Source organism: Cinclus cinclus, chromosome 4 (genome assembly GCF_963662255.1).
Source record: "Cinclus cinclus chromosome 4, bCinCin1.1, whole genome shotgun sequence".
Classification (NCBI taxonomy): Eukaryota; Metazoa; Chordata; class Aves; order Passeriformes; family Cinclidae; genus Cinclus; species Cinclus cinclus.
The window spans coordinates 27397870-27415664 of NC_085049.1; the positions used below are offsets into that span (position 1 = coordinate 27397870).

General features: G+C 49.6%; 1 protein-coding gene across 2 annotated transcripts in view; it reads right to left on the minus strand.

Moving 5' to 3' along the window:
- Positions 1-3833, minus strand: part of KDM7A (lysine demethylase 7A) — a 61038-nt gene extending 57205 nt beyond the window's left edge. For both annotated transcript variants that reach the window (XM_062491860.1, XM_062491859.1), the window contains exon 1: positions 3701-3833. In XM_062491860.1, the coding sequence (XP_062347844.1) occupies positions 3701-3816 (116 nt within the window). In that variant the 5' untranslated portion in view covers positions 3817-3833. The remainder of the gene's footprint in view (positions 1-3700) is intronic.
- Between the last annotated feature and the right edge of the window lie 13962 nt (positions 3834-17795).

Sequence of the window (17795 nt, forward strand, 5' to 3'; positions counted from 1 at the left end):
ATCATGAAATTTTCAGGTAAACTGCTAATTTTCAACAACACTAAAAAAGTATGTTTTCCCTTCCTTATGCCCCATTAACTTTGAAGAGTAAAACATATCCTTTGCTTAATTAAAAAAATAAACACACCCAAAACATCTTTTCGTAATGTAAAAAATACATTAGAAAGGCTGCAGGCATTTCAAAAGGCAGAGACCTGTAACTGACATGTACACATACGATAATTTCTTCACCTATTCATCATCGAGACATGTTAGAAGTTCTCTGTATGTTTGTTGAGAAACAAAACATCCCCAGAGAAGTGCAACACAGAAGACTTCATTTTTTACCCTCAGTTTACCTGACTGACTTCTCCACACTCTTTTACAACTAGTACAGTACCAGCAGCTTTACAAAGCCAACCTCCTCAAAAGGCCAATTCTACAATACTTTACTCCTGAAATATCACAGACAGCATTACACTGTGCAGACAAAAACTGAACCATATGATTAAACTTCAGTTTGTTCTGACCTGAGATCTAGTCGACAGGAATAAGTCACATCTAAGCAATTCATATAAATCTAGCTGAGTACATGCATCATGGACAGAAGAAAGGACAAAAATTTCAACAGGATTTCTGCAAACTTCACAAACATATCTCAAGAACAGAGCCGACTGCAAAATCAGTTTTAAAAATATATGTAAGCAATACATCACAGCAAAAAAAAGCAAACAAGAAAAGACGACGGCATGTCGTTAACCTAAGAACGGAGGCAAAGCATCAAAAAAAATGAGGAAAGGCAGAAACAGCACAAGAAGTATCACAGAATGATACATATCAAGATGTCATTCAAAGATGAAACCAAGAAATAAAAGAGGTTTCAAGAGCTACAGAACAGATCGAAGAAAAAGGTGAACACACAGAGCAGCATAAAGGACTTTTTGTGCTACATTCTAGCTGGAGTATATTCTAGACAAGTCAGAAAGTGGGAATCAGCTTAATGTCACACTTTCATTTAAAGCAGATAAAAAGATGGGGGAAACACAGAAATTGTCTAAAATACAAATGGATTTACCCATCTGAAAGCTTTGACAGTTTGTCACATCTAAAGCTCTGTAGTCTCCGCACTCTTGCGAGCCATTCAGGAAGGCGATGAAGCCTCAAACAGCGCACAGGCACCCGCGTTACACTCTTTTGTTCACAAGGGGTAATTACACCAGACTGTGGCTGGATGTTAGGCCCACTCAGAGAGTAACTGAAACCCACAATGCAGGTTCAGTGCCTTGCCCGGCACAACAAAACATTTCCTTTAACACAAATATTTGCCAAAAGCAATAAAACGCGTATTTCATAGTGCAAATATATTGATAACAGCAAACCAAAGTACAAATAATTTGAAGACAGAGAGTTCAAGAAGAACACACAGGAAAAAAAAAGTATCACATAAAAATTTAAAGGGACTAAGTAACAATCTGTCAGAACAGACTTTGTATGGCCTCCAGTGTACTGTTAGACACTCTCTTGCCTATACATAGGAAGGCAGCAAAGAGTCCATAATCCAATCATACTAGGTGCTAGGTATCATGCTAGTACACCACAGCCTGGTATGTTTCTTAAGATAGAACACACATCAGTCCCATTCCACAGGTCAGGAAAAAAAAAATAAAATCAAGAAAACATGAAACTAAGAAGTTTATCAAAAACTTCAAGAGTTGAGAGTGTGTGTTTTCTTTCACAAGCTGTGTTACAGTCTTCAGACGCTCGTAAAGCAAGGGGATAGGCACTCCCAGAGCAGACCACAGGTGGCAGAGGGAAACAAGTCTCCCAAAAACCTGCCCCTTAGTCATGAGACTGGGTGAGCATGCAACTAAATCCCAAAGCAACATGGCTGCTGCCAGCTCTTATTTTCCTCCTTATTTTGCCTGCTTGCTTATTCTCCACCCTTAGGGTTTCAGACTATCAAGGCAGTTCAGTGCTAGCAGGCTTTTTATACCCATTACAGGGCAGAGCTCAATCATAGGAACCTGTGTGGAGCTTTCTGCAGCTCAAGGTCCAAGAAAACTACCAAGTGGTCTGTCCCACCTTTGGATCAGGCAGTGCTCTCCACCTCACAACAATTTCAGAAATTTAATTCACCCATAGCCCAGCAATACCCACACACAAGGCTGGCATTTAAGTTAAGCCTGCATAGAACCTGAGCAATTGCCAGGACATTCTGAAAGAGCAACTACACAAATGCAGAAAAAGACTTGGAAGAGAAAGAACCTGTAACCGTACAAACACTTCAGGCATTGCCTGCACCTTTATTGCAGGCAGTGACGGAGCTCTGACAAACTTGTATGAAGCTGCTGTAACCCAAAAGAGCTATCGTGTGTCTCGCTCTAAACAACAGTACTGACAAGGGTAGTAGCAGTCTACTTAAAAATATTAATGAGAGGTTGTTTTCAAGGTACAACAATCCTGCTTTGCCAGTTTTTTTGGTTTACAAACCCCTTTTCACACTTTCTGTTCTACTGGAGTTCGAGGCGAGTGAAGCCCATGTACAAAGAACAAATCACCTCGACGTAAACACGAGTAAACATCTGAAACGCTGCGAGCCTTCCTTTCCTCCTAAAACGTGGCAAGAAAACACCCGTGTGTAACAATCACTGTTAAGTAACACCTAGATACGCAACCTACTTTTTGTCCGCGTCTGCCTTTTGCCGTTTGAGGGGAAGAAACAGCAGAACAAATAAAGGAAAAGCAAACCCAAACAACCACGACCCCGCAGACGGCCCCCGCCGCTGCGCTGCGAGCGCCGGGCCCGGCGGGCAGGGTCGGGGGGCGGCGGTGCGGGCCCTGGCCGGCAGGGGGCGCGGCGCGGGCGGCCGGCGCTGTTGTTGTTGCCGCTCGGGGTATTTAAACGCCGGGCTGTCAATCACGGGCGCCGCGCGCTCCCCAGCGCTCCCCGCACGGCGGGGGCGGCACCGAGCGGCCCCGCAGCCCCGACCCGGCCGAGCCGCCGCCGCCACCGCCGCGGGCCCCCAACTTGCTCCTTTGTCTAAGTGCCCGTGAATCCCCGCCGCCGCCGCCGCTTCCTCCCGCTCGCAGCGGCTGCCGACGGGCCTTTTATTATTCACACGCTCGGCTCGCAAAACACACGCGCGACGGCGGCGGCCGCTCGGGACCAGGCTGGAAACGTCAAAGCGGCTAGAGGTGCCGGGCGACCCTCTTTCTCCTCCTCCGCCGCCCCCCGAACAAAACGCACGAGCAGCCCGGAGCTCGCACCGGGCCGGGGACAGCCCCGGCGCCCGCACTTCTCCGCCGGGAGACCGGCCTGTCCCGGGAGAGATCACCGGGGAGAGCGGGGGGACACGCGACGCCTCTGCACAGTCGGCAATAACTTCGGGGTGGCCCCGACCCCGCCGGCCCCGCATCTGTTGCTCTTTCGTAAGCAGCGTTCCCCCCCTCCCTCGCCTGGCCCGGCCCGTCCGCCCCCTCACAGCCGCGGACCCATGTGCCCAGGGACGGCCGCCGGAACTGTCCCCGCGGCGGTGGCGGCTGTGGGGAGGAGAGCCGGACCGTGCGAGCGCCCGCCGCTCCCCCCCGTGCTGCCGCCGCGCAGCCATTGTCCCCCCCCCCGGTGGGAGGGGGGAAGGCGACTGCCACCGCCTGTGCCCGGTGCCGCCCGGCGGCTGCCCCGCCGCACCGCCCGGCCCCGGCGCGGCTCCCGGCGCCTTACCTGCCGTGGAACCAGTCCTTGCAGATGTCGCACTCGATCATGAAGCGGCTCACGTCGTAGGGTTCGCGGCACACGCAGTACACGGGGGTCGCGGCAGCGGCCGTCGCTCCGGCCATCTTTAAAGAACTCCCTGACTGAGCCGCCCGCTCCGCTCCTCCCCGTCCCGTCCCGTTCCCCCCCGCCCCGTTCCCTCCGCCGCGGACGCGGCGGCGCCGCCAATAACAACAGCGCGCGTGCCGGCCCCGCACGCCGCGCGCGCCCCCCGCCGCCGGCTGGCACGCGCACGGGGCGGGCGGCACGGGAGCGAGCGGACAACAGCGCGCGGGGGCGCGCGCACGTGCGTCACCCGGCCCCCGTGGAGGCGGGGGGAGGAGGAGGATGGGGACGGCGACGGGAGGGGGGCGGGGGGAAGCACCGCCCGGCCCGCCCCACTCGGCGACCGTCCCCGCCGCGCCTGCGCCCCGCCGAGCGGCCCGCGGCCCGCCCCGCGCCGCCCGCAGCGGCGGGGACTGCGCGTGTGCGGGAGGGCCGGCAGGGCGGAGAGCGACTTTCCCCCGTGGAGCGCGCGGGGCGGGGCGGGGCGCGCACGTGCCGCCCCTCCCGGGAGGCGGGCCGCGGGGAGGCACGCGCTGGGCCCCCTCTCCCCCCGCGCGGTGTCACGCGGGGAGGGGCGGGGCGGGGCGGGGCGGGGGTGCCGCGAGGACACGGGAGGAGGAGGAGGCGGGCGCGGGACGCGGCGCGCGCGCCCCCCCTCCCCCCCCGGTTATGTAACGAGCTCGGTGGCGGCGCCCGGAACGGCTTGGCATGTCATGTCCTGTCCTGTCCTGTCCTGTCCTGTCCTGTCCAGCTCTGCCCTGTCCCGTCCGGACACTCTGAAGAACCGGCGGAGTTCTCTCGGAGCAAGGGTCGTGCAGTGCCCGTCGTCTCGCCCCCCAGGGCCTCAGCGCGGGGACAGGCGGGCCCATGCAGGTGTCCTCCTTCGGTTCCTGCTGAACTCTCCTTATGTGGTTCAGCACCTGAAGACCCAGCCACGGGACAGAGACAGTCAGTGTCGTAGCATTAGTTTGCTGCAGTTTCTGAAAAATGTTTTCACGAAGCGGATTCCATACACGGGAGGCTAGGGGACGGGCAGTGGCGTTTTCTCCCGGAGGGACCTCGGGGCAGAGGCACACCTGATTTTAGGAAGCCTGGATAGACCTGTGCTTCCATGCCCAGCTGGGGGTTGCAATGGTTTATTTCTTGTTAAGCCCTCTGCCTACGTGTGCAACACTGTTCTTTCTTTCAGAACACAAAAGTAGCACTGAGGTACTTTCTTTGTGTGTCATAGGGAACAAAAAAGTAGATTTTAAACCAGCTGTTTTTTTCCTGCAGCCTTTCAAGGATTTACGGAGATTATGTTGTATGAGGGAATGGAGAGCCACGTCCTCCACACTGAATGTACCAATTTAAACATGAAACAATAAATATATTGAAGTGCATGTTACAGTGATTGTAACTGTAATAGACACTGCCTACAGCATTATAATTTTACAATCCGTGGCCTTAACCACCAGTAGCCACAAAAAAGCAAATGCTGTAGGTTTGTTTGGCAGAGGGAAGCTCAGAAGTAAATGTTTCCTTTCCAGACTGTTATTGTGAAGCTTGCTAATGTCAACATTTATATAAGACAAGCAACACGAGATGATGATTTGGCAGCAAAATGGACAGCAAAGAAATGTAAAACAAATAAATCCAGCACTCAGGCTCTGTGACTGAATGGAGAATGAGACAGAGAAATAAAGGAAGTATAAAGGATATCTTCAAGAAATACCAGATTCTCGAACCAAACCCTGTCCTATTTAGAAAGTGAACAAGGTTCTGACCTGCAGGACGTTGTTTGTGGATATTTCAATACTCTTCAGTTTCCCAACATGCCTCAGTATTTCAGCAACTCAAAATGGGGCCATAGATGCCTCAGTCTTCTAAAAAAGTTGATGTAAAATTTATTAGGGGCAAGAAACACCACTAAGGCAACAAGTAACTATTTCAGAGTTTCAGGAAATAATACATACCAAGAGGCTCTGTCATTAAAAATATTGTTTCCCTTTATTCCAACATGCAGGAAGTTGCTTTCTAATGGCAAGGCCTACAAATTCTTTCAGAATCAATTACAGATATTGTAAGGACTACCAATAGAACTGCTCCAGTTAGAGTTGTTATACTGTGTTTGTCCAACAACATTCTGTGTTTGTTGGTATATGTAGCCACTCTGGAGTCTGAAAACGGACAATTCCTTGCTCCTTATTGGGTGTTTCTTACACTGTCACAGGGCCAGTCTTATCTGGAAGCTGCAGTTACCAGCTGGAGCGATGTCTTTATCCAAACTGGCTGTAAAAATGCACGTGTGTTGTGTATCAGGAAGTGTCTGCAAACGACAAACCCACTGAACACCTTGCTAAGGCACATGGGAGGGAATGGGGAGGGTATTCCCGGGGGAGATGGGGTAAGGCTGCCTGGTGTGGGGAGGAGACCTGGCAGGGCTCAGAGAGAGTCCAGCACTACCGGGCTGGGTGAGGAAGTTTTCACTTGACACAGAAGAAAGCAACCCATCCGTGAGAGTGCAAAGAATGAGGAAGCAGGCTGGTCTCTGCACCCTGGGGGACCTGCCTTTCACTGGCCTTGATTATGGGAAATAAAGTTTGTTTGTTTGTTAGTTTGTTTGTTTTAAAGAGAGTAGTTGTGATCCTAAACATGCAAAGTAACGCTCACTATTTAATAAGCACTTTGCCTACTGCAACAAGCAGTGTCGTTTTGCCACTGTGATTTATTTCAGAGCAAGGTGTGTTTGTGATTCAGTCTGCTGCACCTTAACTAGGTGGGGAATACCAACTTCATCTGTTGCAAAAAAAAGTGGCATAAACCAGCTCCACCTTCCTCAGTCTGACCTTCTGTCAGCTTTTCTCTTTCCAAGCTTGCTTTCAAACAATAGACTACACTTGAATGTAACACAACAAAAGTTCAGGAAACCTGAGGACCACACACTGTAACAATTACAAAACCCCTTTCAATAAGTGTTTTTTTGCAGAACCTTGGAGAGCTTTTCTATTACAATCTTACTGAACACAATTCAGAAACAAAAAATGCAATACCTACCTTCAATGCAAATAATTAAGTAAAGTAAGTTTAAAGGCAAATCCCCCCCAAAAAACTTCAGAAGCAAGCTCATTATCCACAGCTGCACAATGATATCAGAAGACACCTGAGGCTGCAGCATTCTCCATTCTTGTTTCCCATCAAGCAAGACACCAATGTGAAATATAGTGTGCAGACTGCCTTCTAATAGTCAACATAAGTTCATATGCTTGGCCTCTGGCAGAGCTCCAACTGCCAAAAACAGGCAAGGCAGCAATGACAGAGGGCTGGGGAGGGCTGAAGAACCAGCTCTAGAGCAGCTGGTAGCTCTGGAAATCCAATGGCTGGAGGAAAAAAGCTGGAGACCGTGATGAAGAACCAGTGGGAGGGCAGTAAGAATTAAGAAGACTGGAACAATGAAGCTTGTTTTAGGAAGGGAGAGTGATCAGTGCCACAGACCATGACTCCCTGCTCACTCACTGAGGTACAGACACTCTCTCACTCCCCCATGCCCCATCTTGTACCCAGCCTACCGTCCCCTCAGCAAGTGAGCAAGCCAGTTAGTCCTTCAAGCCATGCCCAAATGTAATCTTTCCACCCTAAAATCTGCCAAAACATGCTCTGCCCCATCAAGCCCAACCTCTGAAAAACACAACTTACAGCTTGTACACCAAGCAAGTCCCAGTGGCTGCCTCCATCTCTGTGCCTAGATTCCAGCAGAGATGCAGGCACTAAGGACTAAGGAGCACCACCTCTTCGCTTGCTCTTCAGGGCAAGCCTGAGTGTTAGTACTCAGTAAGGCACGATGCTTCTGCTTGTGATTGAAGGAATGCTGGCTGATAGTGTATCCTTAAGGCTGGAATCAGGCTGCGGGGTAAAAGGGCTTAAAATGTAGGATTCCTCCTGAATAATGTGAGGATTGTGGAGAAATTATAAGACTTTCTACCTGTTTCTTATCATTATGAGATAAACCAGCAAAGGCACTTGAGTCAACCATGTCAAGTGGCTTCCAGTGAGGCCTGTAGGGATGATGGACATGCTCAGGCTTAAGTTTAGAGTCATATATTGCCATGGGTGGACAGTGGAAGGTAGAGAAAATTCCAGGAAGAGGAAGATCTTAGGACTGAGGAACTAGAATGATAGGAAGATTATACGGTTGCCTAGTACTGTAATACATGCTTGTGCATATATGAGTCAGGTGCAGCTCACTGTTGTATGGGCCAGTATGGAGTCAGGATCGTAGTGGGGTTTGGGTCATGGTGCCAAGTACAGGTCACATTAGGCCATTGCTAGGGACTGAGTGTGGGAATTCTGCTGTGGTTGAAGTCAGCAATCAAATAAGCAGAGTGTATTGAATTCATTTCACTCCTCACACTCTACAGAATGAATCTACAGGCCCATCATCTTCACAGACCGTTGCTGATCCTTCATCCACTAGTGTGTTATTCTCTAGCCATTCACAGACCTCCAGCAAGGTCCACTGGGCTGAGGGCTGCTATCATCAGGGAAAAGTGGTTTATTGGTAAGTCTAGAATGCTGACTTATGACTACAGGTGAGGGTCTTAGCAAGAAACCTATTATTATCAAAGACATAACCACCAGCACACTGTACATTAGTAGAAAAGAGGGTACGGGAGAAGGGGGCACTCGCTGTTGCACAAAGAAAATAATCCAAACCCCATGCTTGGCTTTGTCTATCTCCCAGAGCGCATGCCATACTCTGTACATGGCATAAAAGGAGCATAAAGAAGGGACAGCAGGACAGGGAGGTTGCCAGAAGGGAGAAAGGGGAGTTTTCTGGTACTTCTGGCTGAACCACATACAAGTACCCACAAATATGCCTACTTGTCTCTTGGGAGGAGGGGAGAACTCACAACTCATGGGATGGTGGCTGTCACCCAGAAGGACATGGACAGCCAAATAAACACCAGAGATGATATCCAGCAGACAAAGAGATGGCTCAGCAGCCACTTGAGCTAGGGAGAATCAGAAAGAAAAATCAGACATTGTTAGCCATGAAAAATTCAGGTAAACTGTTGGGGAAACACAAGGGTAGAGGGACTTTCCCCATGTTTGGTTTCTTCAGTGTGTTTATGCACATTTTGGCAAAATACTCACTTTTAAAATCACTTATTTTCACATCAGTAGGCTTAAGGCCGCCGAAAAGCAAAGCTTTGGAATGAAAAAGTGTTCCAGTTCTCTGTAGGAAACTGTCTGAAACATACCCAGAATTGGCAGTATGATCTTTGCATCTGCAGAGAAAATACTGAGTCATGTTGTCAGCCCACACACATTTAACAAAAATAAAAGCAGACCAACGATTCAAAATTCTCCCACACATAATATAAAGAAAACAGAAGTCATTCAGTCATGCCTCATGCTTCAGAGACCTTTAGAAAACACCCAGTGCAGGGAACATTCGCCCACGTCATGCCCACGCACCCTTTCAAACCGGCGATGTCATTTGCAACTTGTTCACTCACAGGTCTGGGCACTGTTTGCTTCAGCATCCTCAGAGGAAGTTGCCGAGACTTAAAAGGTTTCTGCTGAAAACGTGACACGATAGCTGGAGCCTCAGCCCTTGAGTGAGCAACGCTGAAATGATGTAAGACAGCGTGCCTGGCTTGAATGCCTGGAGGAGGGAGGAAAGTGCCGTGCGCTTCACGGCAACACAAACTTTAGCTGTAGTTTGAATAAGAGGCTGCTGTGCTCTTCCATCAGGGGTTAATCTTGTACTGAAGCATTGGCTCTCCTGTGCTGAGCTCCCCAGTCATTCATTCAAAAGGGAGGTGTTTGCACAAACATCGAGACGGGGGGTATTACCTAGAAGTCCTCCTCCTTTTAACCCTTCCCACATAGTCCTCTGGCAAGGAAAAGCTGGTTTCAATCAGCTGCTGGCAACATCTCTTCCTCCTTCAGTTCTAAAAGCCGTTTGAATAGCAGCTGAACCTGGATGAGTGGCAGCCAGCCCAGCTCATGACGGAGGGGGAGACGTCACCACACAGAGCCCGCACAGATGGAGTTACACAATCTCTGTGGTGTTGAAAGCGGCGCTGGAAACTTGTCAGGAGCGCAAAGGCCAGAGCTAATTTGTATTTCCTATTGCACAGCATGATTTTAATCAGAGCGAAAAGCGCCCAGTTGTGTTTTATGTACCGAGTGTTAAAAGCAGAGACAAGTTAACAGAGCAACTAGGAGAAGGACATGCTTTGAGGACAGCATAGAGGAATATTACATGGGGAATATACCCAATTTATCAGCATTTCCTTTGGCAACCATGGCCATGGGCTATGAAGGAAGAGAATAAGAGACAACTTTCATCAAAATTCTGTGATTGCCCAATTCTCTTTACAAGAAGAAAAAAAAAAGAAATAAAAAGAAAGAAAAAAGGAAAAAGTAAAAAAGACACCTGCAAAAACCTTAAAGACAAACTTTTTTAAAAACCTCTTTCCGAAAGTTCTAGATGTGTCACCAAGTAAAATACAGCATTTGGAAAACCCATCCCACTTGCAGCCAGTATTTGACAGCAGTCAGGTCTAGGTGATCTCTAACAGAAGCTCCTTTGGCTTCAGCTGCAGATAAGAGTGTGCAAGTTCCTCATTACCATTAAATTTCTGCCTCGTTGAGAGCAGGCAGTACAAAGGACTGGCACAGCCCCCAGGCACCACTGTTCTAAGAACAGGCTCACCTCCAGCACCCCCTTTCTGTGCTGCGATGGCTAGAGAGCAGGAGTCGGGAGCCTTTTGGTCACTTTGCCCCAGCTGGGCTCACAGCCATGCTCCCTCCCTTGCACACGTTTGTGTGCTGCCGGCATGTGCCAGAGAGGGAATGGGGCACCAGGTTAATAGGACAGTAAATACACCTCGACGTTTCTTGATTGGTTTGCTTTGTACTCCCAATAGATTTACTGGAAATTCAGAGGTGGGGTTTGCTGCTTATTGGAGAAAATCCTTCATTTCAGCCTTCCTCTCTTTATCCACTGGGAATAAATGCTCCTTTCCTCCTCAGTTCAGCTTTATTCCTTGACAGCTGAGAAAAAGAAAGAAAGAGGGGGAAAAAAGAAATCAGACCTTGGACCTTTATTTTGCTCTGGAAAGCCAATGTCTAGTTCAGAGTGGGATAAACTGCATGTCAGGGATATAAAAGGAAGCCTGTCAGACAAGCTTATCCGTAGCTTCCTATATTCAGTCAGATAAACCCCTATCCCTGGAGCGTTTTCCCCACCAGCTAGGCCCTTTCTATTGTAGCCCCTGAAATCAGCACCCTCTCTGCTCTCATTCGTCCTCCACATGCTCTTTTACTCCCCTCCCCCATACACATTTGTCCCCCCCAACTCAAACAGCTCCCCAAGGAGCTCAGGCACCACCTATGTTCAGGGATGGGGAAAAGAGAAGAGCGAGTCAGCTGAATATGCAAACAATCCTATTTGCACCCCAGCCTGTGCAATTCAGGTCTTTGTCAGCATGATGGAGTACACTCTGTCCAGTTTGTTTTCTTCTCTGGGATTATCATCCACACCCTTCCCACATAAGCATTATCAAATGCTGTACCTGAATCATCCTTTTCAAGACAGGCTGGCTGCTGCCTGGTTAATACCTGTCCACCAGCTACCTATTTGCTTTGTTTAAAAATTAAAGCCAATCATAAAATGTGATGTGACATTTACAGCAGCCATTAAAAAAAAAAAAAAATGTTGGTGTCACTAAGGCGCCGGATGGAAGCGTTTCTAGCTGCACAAGCCCTCCTTGGATGCAGCTCTGCCTGGACACAGCGCACCTTGCACTCCGAGGTGTTCGGGAGCTGCACGCCTCAGGGACACGCGTGGGCTGTGGGTACCAGCCAGCCCCAACGCTGGGCCCGGACAGACGGACACCCCGGGCGGGGCAAAGGTGCCAAGCGCTGCTGGGGCTGCGGAGCAGCACCGGCAGGGAGGGCCCCGGGCCCGGCAGACAATAGCCGTCTCCCTGCTCGCTCTCCCTGCCGGCCGCATCCGACGGAGGAGCCTCATGAATCAAGCCGAACATCCAGCGACAGGCTGGATGAAATCCATTAATATGCGGGCGCCGCCGCACGCCGCCAGCCCCCTGCCTGGCGCGGCGCTCACCTGCCTGTCTCACCCCTGGCAGGCAGCGAGCGAACAAAGGAGCGGCGCGGGGCGGCCGGCAGCGCCTGCCCCCGCCGCGGAGCCGGGCCGCGGCTGCACACAAAGCCCGCTCGCCCACCGCCATGGGTGTGAGGAATGCTCCCGCTCGCCCTATTGTCTGCTCTCCTTTGTGCTCCTCCAGACCCCGCTCCCCAACCGCACAGGCAGGGATGGTGGGAGCGGGACAGACACGGCTTTGTTGAAGGGAGCCCTCGAATGCGGCAAGGCTCCTGCGCTGGCGCTGCCGTACGTGCCCGTCTGGCGCACGGGCCCCACAGGGCAGGGCGGGAGCAGGGGCGCAGAGGGTGCGCACAGACGGGGCGCGGGTGTTTCTCCGCCCTCCTTGAGCACCTTTTTCTCCCTCCAGAGACTGACCCCGTGATGCCTTTGGGAGGCGGGGAACGGTCCTGCAGAAGGGAGCGTGAGGGCTGCCCTAATCCCACAGCGCTGATCGAGGTCTGGTGCAGCTGGCTAGAGGGGACGGTGAGGGAGCAGATCTGGGAGCACGGACCACCCATCACTGCACCTGTATCGCCCCCAGCCTTAGGAGCAGCACAGACACCTCTGCCAAACCTCCACTCCTTTGTCATACAGCAGTTGTGGCACCTGCTGTGCGAGCCAAGTCTGTGGCTGCGGCATTGAGACCCCCCGAGTCCTGCAGGGCTGGCGGCAGGATCCACATTGCCTTGTCTCAGGGCAGAGCTGTCATTGCCAAGCGCTCCCGAAGGGTCAGTCCCCAGCTGCAGCACACTGTTAGCTCTCCTCCCACGACCCCTGCACGCTGGCATTGGAATGACCAGGACAGAGATAAGGGGAAAACCAGGTCTCTCCAGTGCAGGGTGTCCCTGCGATGCCCATGGCGCTCCCTGGTCCCACGGCAGCTGTAGCACCTGGATCAGCTCCAGTGACAGAGCCCCATAGAGGTGTGGGTCACCTGGACTCAGCACTTTGGCTTCTGCAGTCCCTGCCCTGGCCACCCTCAGCTGTCTCACTCCTCTCCACTGCACTGCTCACACAACCAATCTTAACCACACACAGAAATGCTGCAATGATCTGGGGGTCATTCGAACAATATGGCCAATGGAACATAAGCAAAGAAAGAGAGAAAAGGTCCAAACCTGAGGGAAAAGCATGTTCCTGAGGGACAGTGCCTAGGACCACAAAGGAGCCCAGCAGACTCCTGCTCCACTGTTGGGACAGCAGTGCTGAGAGCTCTGGCACAGAGAACAACAGGGCCCAGGAACAAGAACCAAGACACTCACTGCAAGGGTGCTGCTAGTGGAGCCTGAGGGTGCCCACAAGGGACAGGGATGGTGAGGAGGCAAAGTACAACTTAAAAGCCCATTTCTCAGTCTTGTTCTGAGAAAACAGTTTCTGGCATTTTCTGGTTCTAAGGAGTGCTGTTAAAGAGGAAGGCTCTACCCAAAGTGCAGTTTCTCTTCCTATTTTTTCATTATATTTGGCATGTTTTAAATAAATTCTAAAATATTTTTTTGCAAAAAACTTCTATGATCACCAGCAGGGAGGTCTCCAGACAAGTTTTGTTTGGGAATACATTATTCCTAAAGAAAACTCTAGAACTCCTACTTAAAAAAAAAAAAGGCAGAAACATTGAATCTAAACAGCATCACTTCCTTCTTTGAGTTTTCCTGCTTCACAGTGAAGCCTCAGCAGATCTTGTAAAGTATATTTGTGTTTTATAAGCAGGAATCATACTGAGTTCGATGGACAAGAGATTCTCAGCAACATCTAAGTTGCAGAAGCAAGACAGTCATTCCCAGAGCCACTAAATAAGAGTAGACTGTGAGAGCAGATAAAGCAAAAAGCCAGATAGAAGCAAAAGGCCTTCATCTTCAAAAAGTCAGAGAAATGAAAAAGACTGGAGAAAAGAAGAAATAGCTGGGAAAGAAAGAGGAAAAAGCTGCTGGGCAGCAGGTTGGTGGCAGAGCTCCTGGCCTCTCTCCATGTCTCCTCCATGACCCCTCACTGTCTACCCAGGCAAAAAAAGGGTCACAGCAGCTCTTTCCCCAAGCCAGCAGCAAGCTGGTGTTCCTGCAGAGTGGCATTTCAGCCGCTGGAGAACTGGCTGCATCAGCCCAGAGCTGAACTAATATAAGAGTCATTTTGAAATCCAAGCGTGGAGGGGCTGCCTGAATTAATGAAGCTGATGTGATTGGGATGAGGTGTAACACCGTGCCTCTTACTGAAAAGAAGAGAACTTCCCTCAGGCTGCCTTTGGCTCCTGCAAAGCATCCAGGTCAGTTTGTAACTTATTAACACCAACACTCACAGGATCAAAGTTCAGCACATGTTTAGTTCCTCTTCTGGAACAGCAGACTTGAAAAGCATATTGTACAGGTTTCCTAGGAATAAGAGAGACATGCAGAGAAAGCATCCATTGCCCATCTGCTCAGAGACAGCCACTGCACCACTCTGGTCATGAGACAGGCTTCCTTCACCATCTTGTGCCTGAAGAGCTAGCTCTGCTCAACTACTTAACCCCTCTCCATCAAGGTCTTTCCTCTTCTTGTGACAAAACAGTTTTGCACCCAAGTGATGCTCAAAAGAGTCCCCAGGTTTAGGAGGAAATCCTCTGTCAAGAAGATTACACTGCACATTTTAAGTGTCTCCCCTGCAGCTGGAACTGTACCTTAATCTAATTACACCTCCAGTGCCCCAGCTGAAAGTGTTCAATATACGATGTCTCTTGGAAAATTAATCACTTTGTCACTGGACAAGCAGAGCTGGGTAATGGAGTCAGTGTGGCAGCGCAGAGTCAGATGAGCAGTGGGGCTGTATCTCCCTTCCCTGGGAGTTGTGTGCAGGGGGACTGCTGTGGTTCCCTAGACCTGCCTCTTGTCAGGCCATTAAGACCTCACAAGCCAGCTCACCTCCAAAAAATGCTGACTTCCCAGAGCTGGTTTTCTATCTGCTGCTCCTGAGAGGGAAAAGTGACCCTGGCAGATGTGGAACATGGTCACCCCACTGGATGCAGTGAGGGTACACACAGAGGACCTGCAAGAACAACACAATGGAAAGGAAGGTGAGAGCTCATTGCTGATCAAACCTGGGAGAGAAGCACTGATGGATGGAGCTGAGTGAAGTCTTTCCAAGATATCACTGGGCAGGATGGTGCCAGAAATAAATTCAAATCAAGAGGTTCTAGGCAGGTAGCATGCTTTGAATCCTGCCTGGCCTGGAATCACCACTACTTACCCTGGCCTATGTCTGTTGCAGTGATCAAGTTACCCAGCAAGAAGAGGTTACACAGCAATTACAAGTCCCTCCCCACCAGTAGAGCAACCAAAGATCCTCTGCTACCCTTGGCTTCCCTGCTGACGCACAAGTCAAAGAGCCAAACGGGTTTCATTTGCTGTGCAGCTACTGCCCAAACCAGTGTGGGTAACAGCATAGGGCCTGATTGTCAGCAGACAAGGCTGTATGGAATTGCAGGATGATGCACAGGTATAAGCTTGCTTGCTTATCCAAACCTGCAGATGTCCAGAGAGCATATTGTTTTGTATTTAAAGGGAGTATATGTCCATACTTTATAATGAACAATATCTATGGATTATTGTTTACAAATATATGTGCTCTGTGAATGTCACAGTTACAAGCATCCAAATAAAGTTCCAGGAAGTGTTCTTCATCAGCAATCAGTGATTCATCAACCACTTCTGGAATCAGTTGAGAACATTCTGCTATTGCTTTTTGTGACCCATAAAGGGCCACTATTTCAGCCCTATTAGAAGTGAGATGTTCACTGCTGTTCGGATGGTACCAGTGCCTAGTGCCAAACCTGCACAGAGACATCACCTGTCACTTCTAATTGAAGGCAGGGTCTGGTGGGAAGGAAGTTCAGAGATGATTCCTTTCTGTGTGCATCACTAGGCTTCACTAAACACTCACTACATTTAAAAACGGATTTTTTGTCTGGTGGGAGAAATCATCCCTTTCTCCCTTATGTTTGCAGAAACAAGTACAATTAGAGAAAGGAATGAAATTCCACTTCTGCAGTCACTTACCAGAAGAAATGATGCCTTTTGGCCATCCGGATCATCTGTTTTCCCTGCAAAGAAATTAACAAGGTCCTTGCTTCTCAGTGACTAAGGAGGAGGGAAGAGAAACCTTGACCACAAAGAGGAACTCAGTCTCTGGGAAACAGGCAAAGAGGATGCTGTTAAACATTTCAGGAAACACTAGGGGAAAGATGGGGGTAGCCAGAAGTTTTGAAAGTTTTGATTTCCCCAAAAAAATAAACTGCCTATTCTAAGTAGAGGAGAAACAGCTTGTGAGTCCTCTATCCTGGAGAAGTTTCTCCTACCGTACTCAATACTGTAAAGGGCTGCAGAGGAGGGACCTCTCTTGACTGGATTAACTTACAAGGTAAAAGTGACTCTTTTTCCCCCAAGGAGAGTTAAATTAGACTCATGCCCTTGATGAAGAGTGTTTGAAACCCTCCTCCTTGCATGAGGACCACAGGAGCTCCTGCCACTGGAGCACAGGCATTTCTTAGCCCAGGACCACCCCAGAACTGCCTGAGCAGCATCTTTGTGGGGGGAAGTTAAATACTTCAGATTCCCTTTTCAACCAGGCTACTTATGCTTTGGATCTGTTTTTGTTAAAGCCTTCTTATTTTAATTAAGGAAGTACTTGTTGAAAAAGCAGTACCCTGCCCCTTTGGTTACCATTAACATGTGTCTGCTGAGACCACAGCAAGCCTTTGAGATGCAGCAAGGCTGAACTCAGTAGCTCTCAAGGAGTTATAAAAACCTTTTAAATGTAGCCTGGGAGAATGATCGTACTCTCAGCATCCTGAGGATACAAAACAACCCTGAGAAATTCAGCTTTTGGGTCAACAGCAACCTCATGATGCACAAGAACAGGAGTGGAAAGCTCTGCCCTGGGGAGGAGCAACAACAGGCATCATGGGCTGGGAACAGACTGGCCAAGTCACTGCCCGGTGAAAAATGAGCTGGGAATTACAGGCTTGCCAAGCAGTGTATGATTTAGCAGTATGCTCTTGCTGTAAACCCAAACTGCACAGCAGGCAGTGTCAGGGGCAGCGTGGCCAGCAGGCCGTGGGGAGAGCATAATTCAACCCTGCTAAGGCTGCATCTAGAACAGAGCTGGAATTGCAGGCTTCATGAATGTTATGAATCCCAGAAAAGAGTTCACAGAATTCCAAGAACATCTGTTCATTTTTATTATTAGAGGGAAAAAAATAATTAAGGAAAAACCCATAAGTTACTATTTCCTCCCAGTTCCCATGTCTCTGTAAGTGGCCCTACATCACCAAGTTTAGGATGTGTATCCGAGAAAGAAAGGTTTCCTCTCAGAGAAGAGTTTCTTGTAGGAAGAAGAACTGTGAAAGGCTACTAAGCTCTGTGTTGTCCAGGACACAAGACAGTGCTGCCAGCAGCCTTCCTGCCAGCAGAACATAAGGAAAAGACAGAAGGAAAAAAGAGAAAAACAAAAACCATGGTTGTGAACCTCCCTGACCTCCTGCAATCCTACCAGCATCATAACAAGATTCTTTTGAGATGGCAGTTCACTAATAGGTGGTTTTGACAGAGTAGGGTGGAGAAGATCAGATAGGAGAAAATACGTCTGCACTGAAATGGCTGTGTGCAGTCCTTGATCTTCTTTGAAGAAATGCATTGCTTTTAACCACCAGGTGCCTGTCCCCAGTGCAGGCCAGTAGGCAGACACAGACAGTGTTTGTAGCAGGAAGCCAAACCAGAAAGGAATTTTATCCACCCAGAACAGGCCCTGCCTGGGGCATCTGGGAGACCTCTCTAGCAGTCAAACACTGACACCAATGAAGGTCTCACCTGCTCA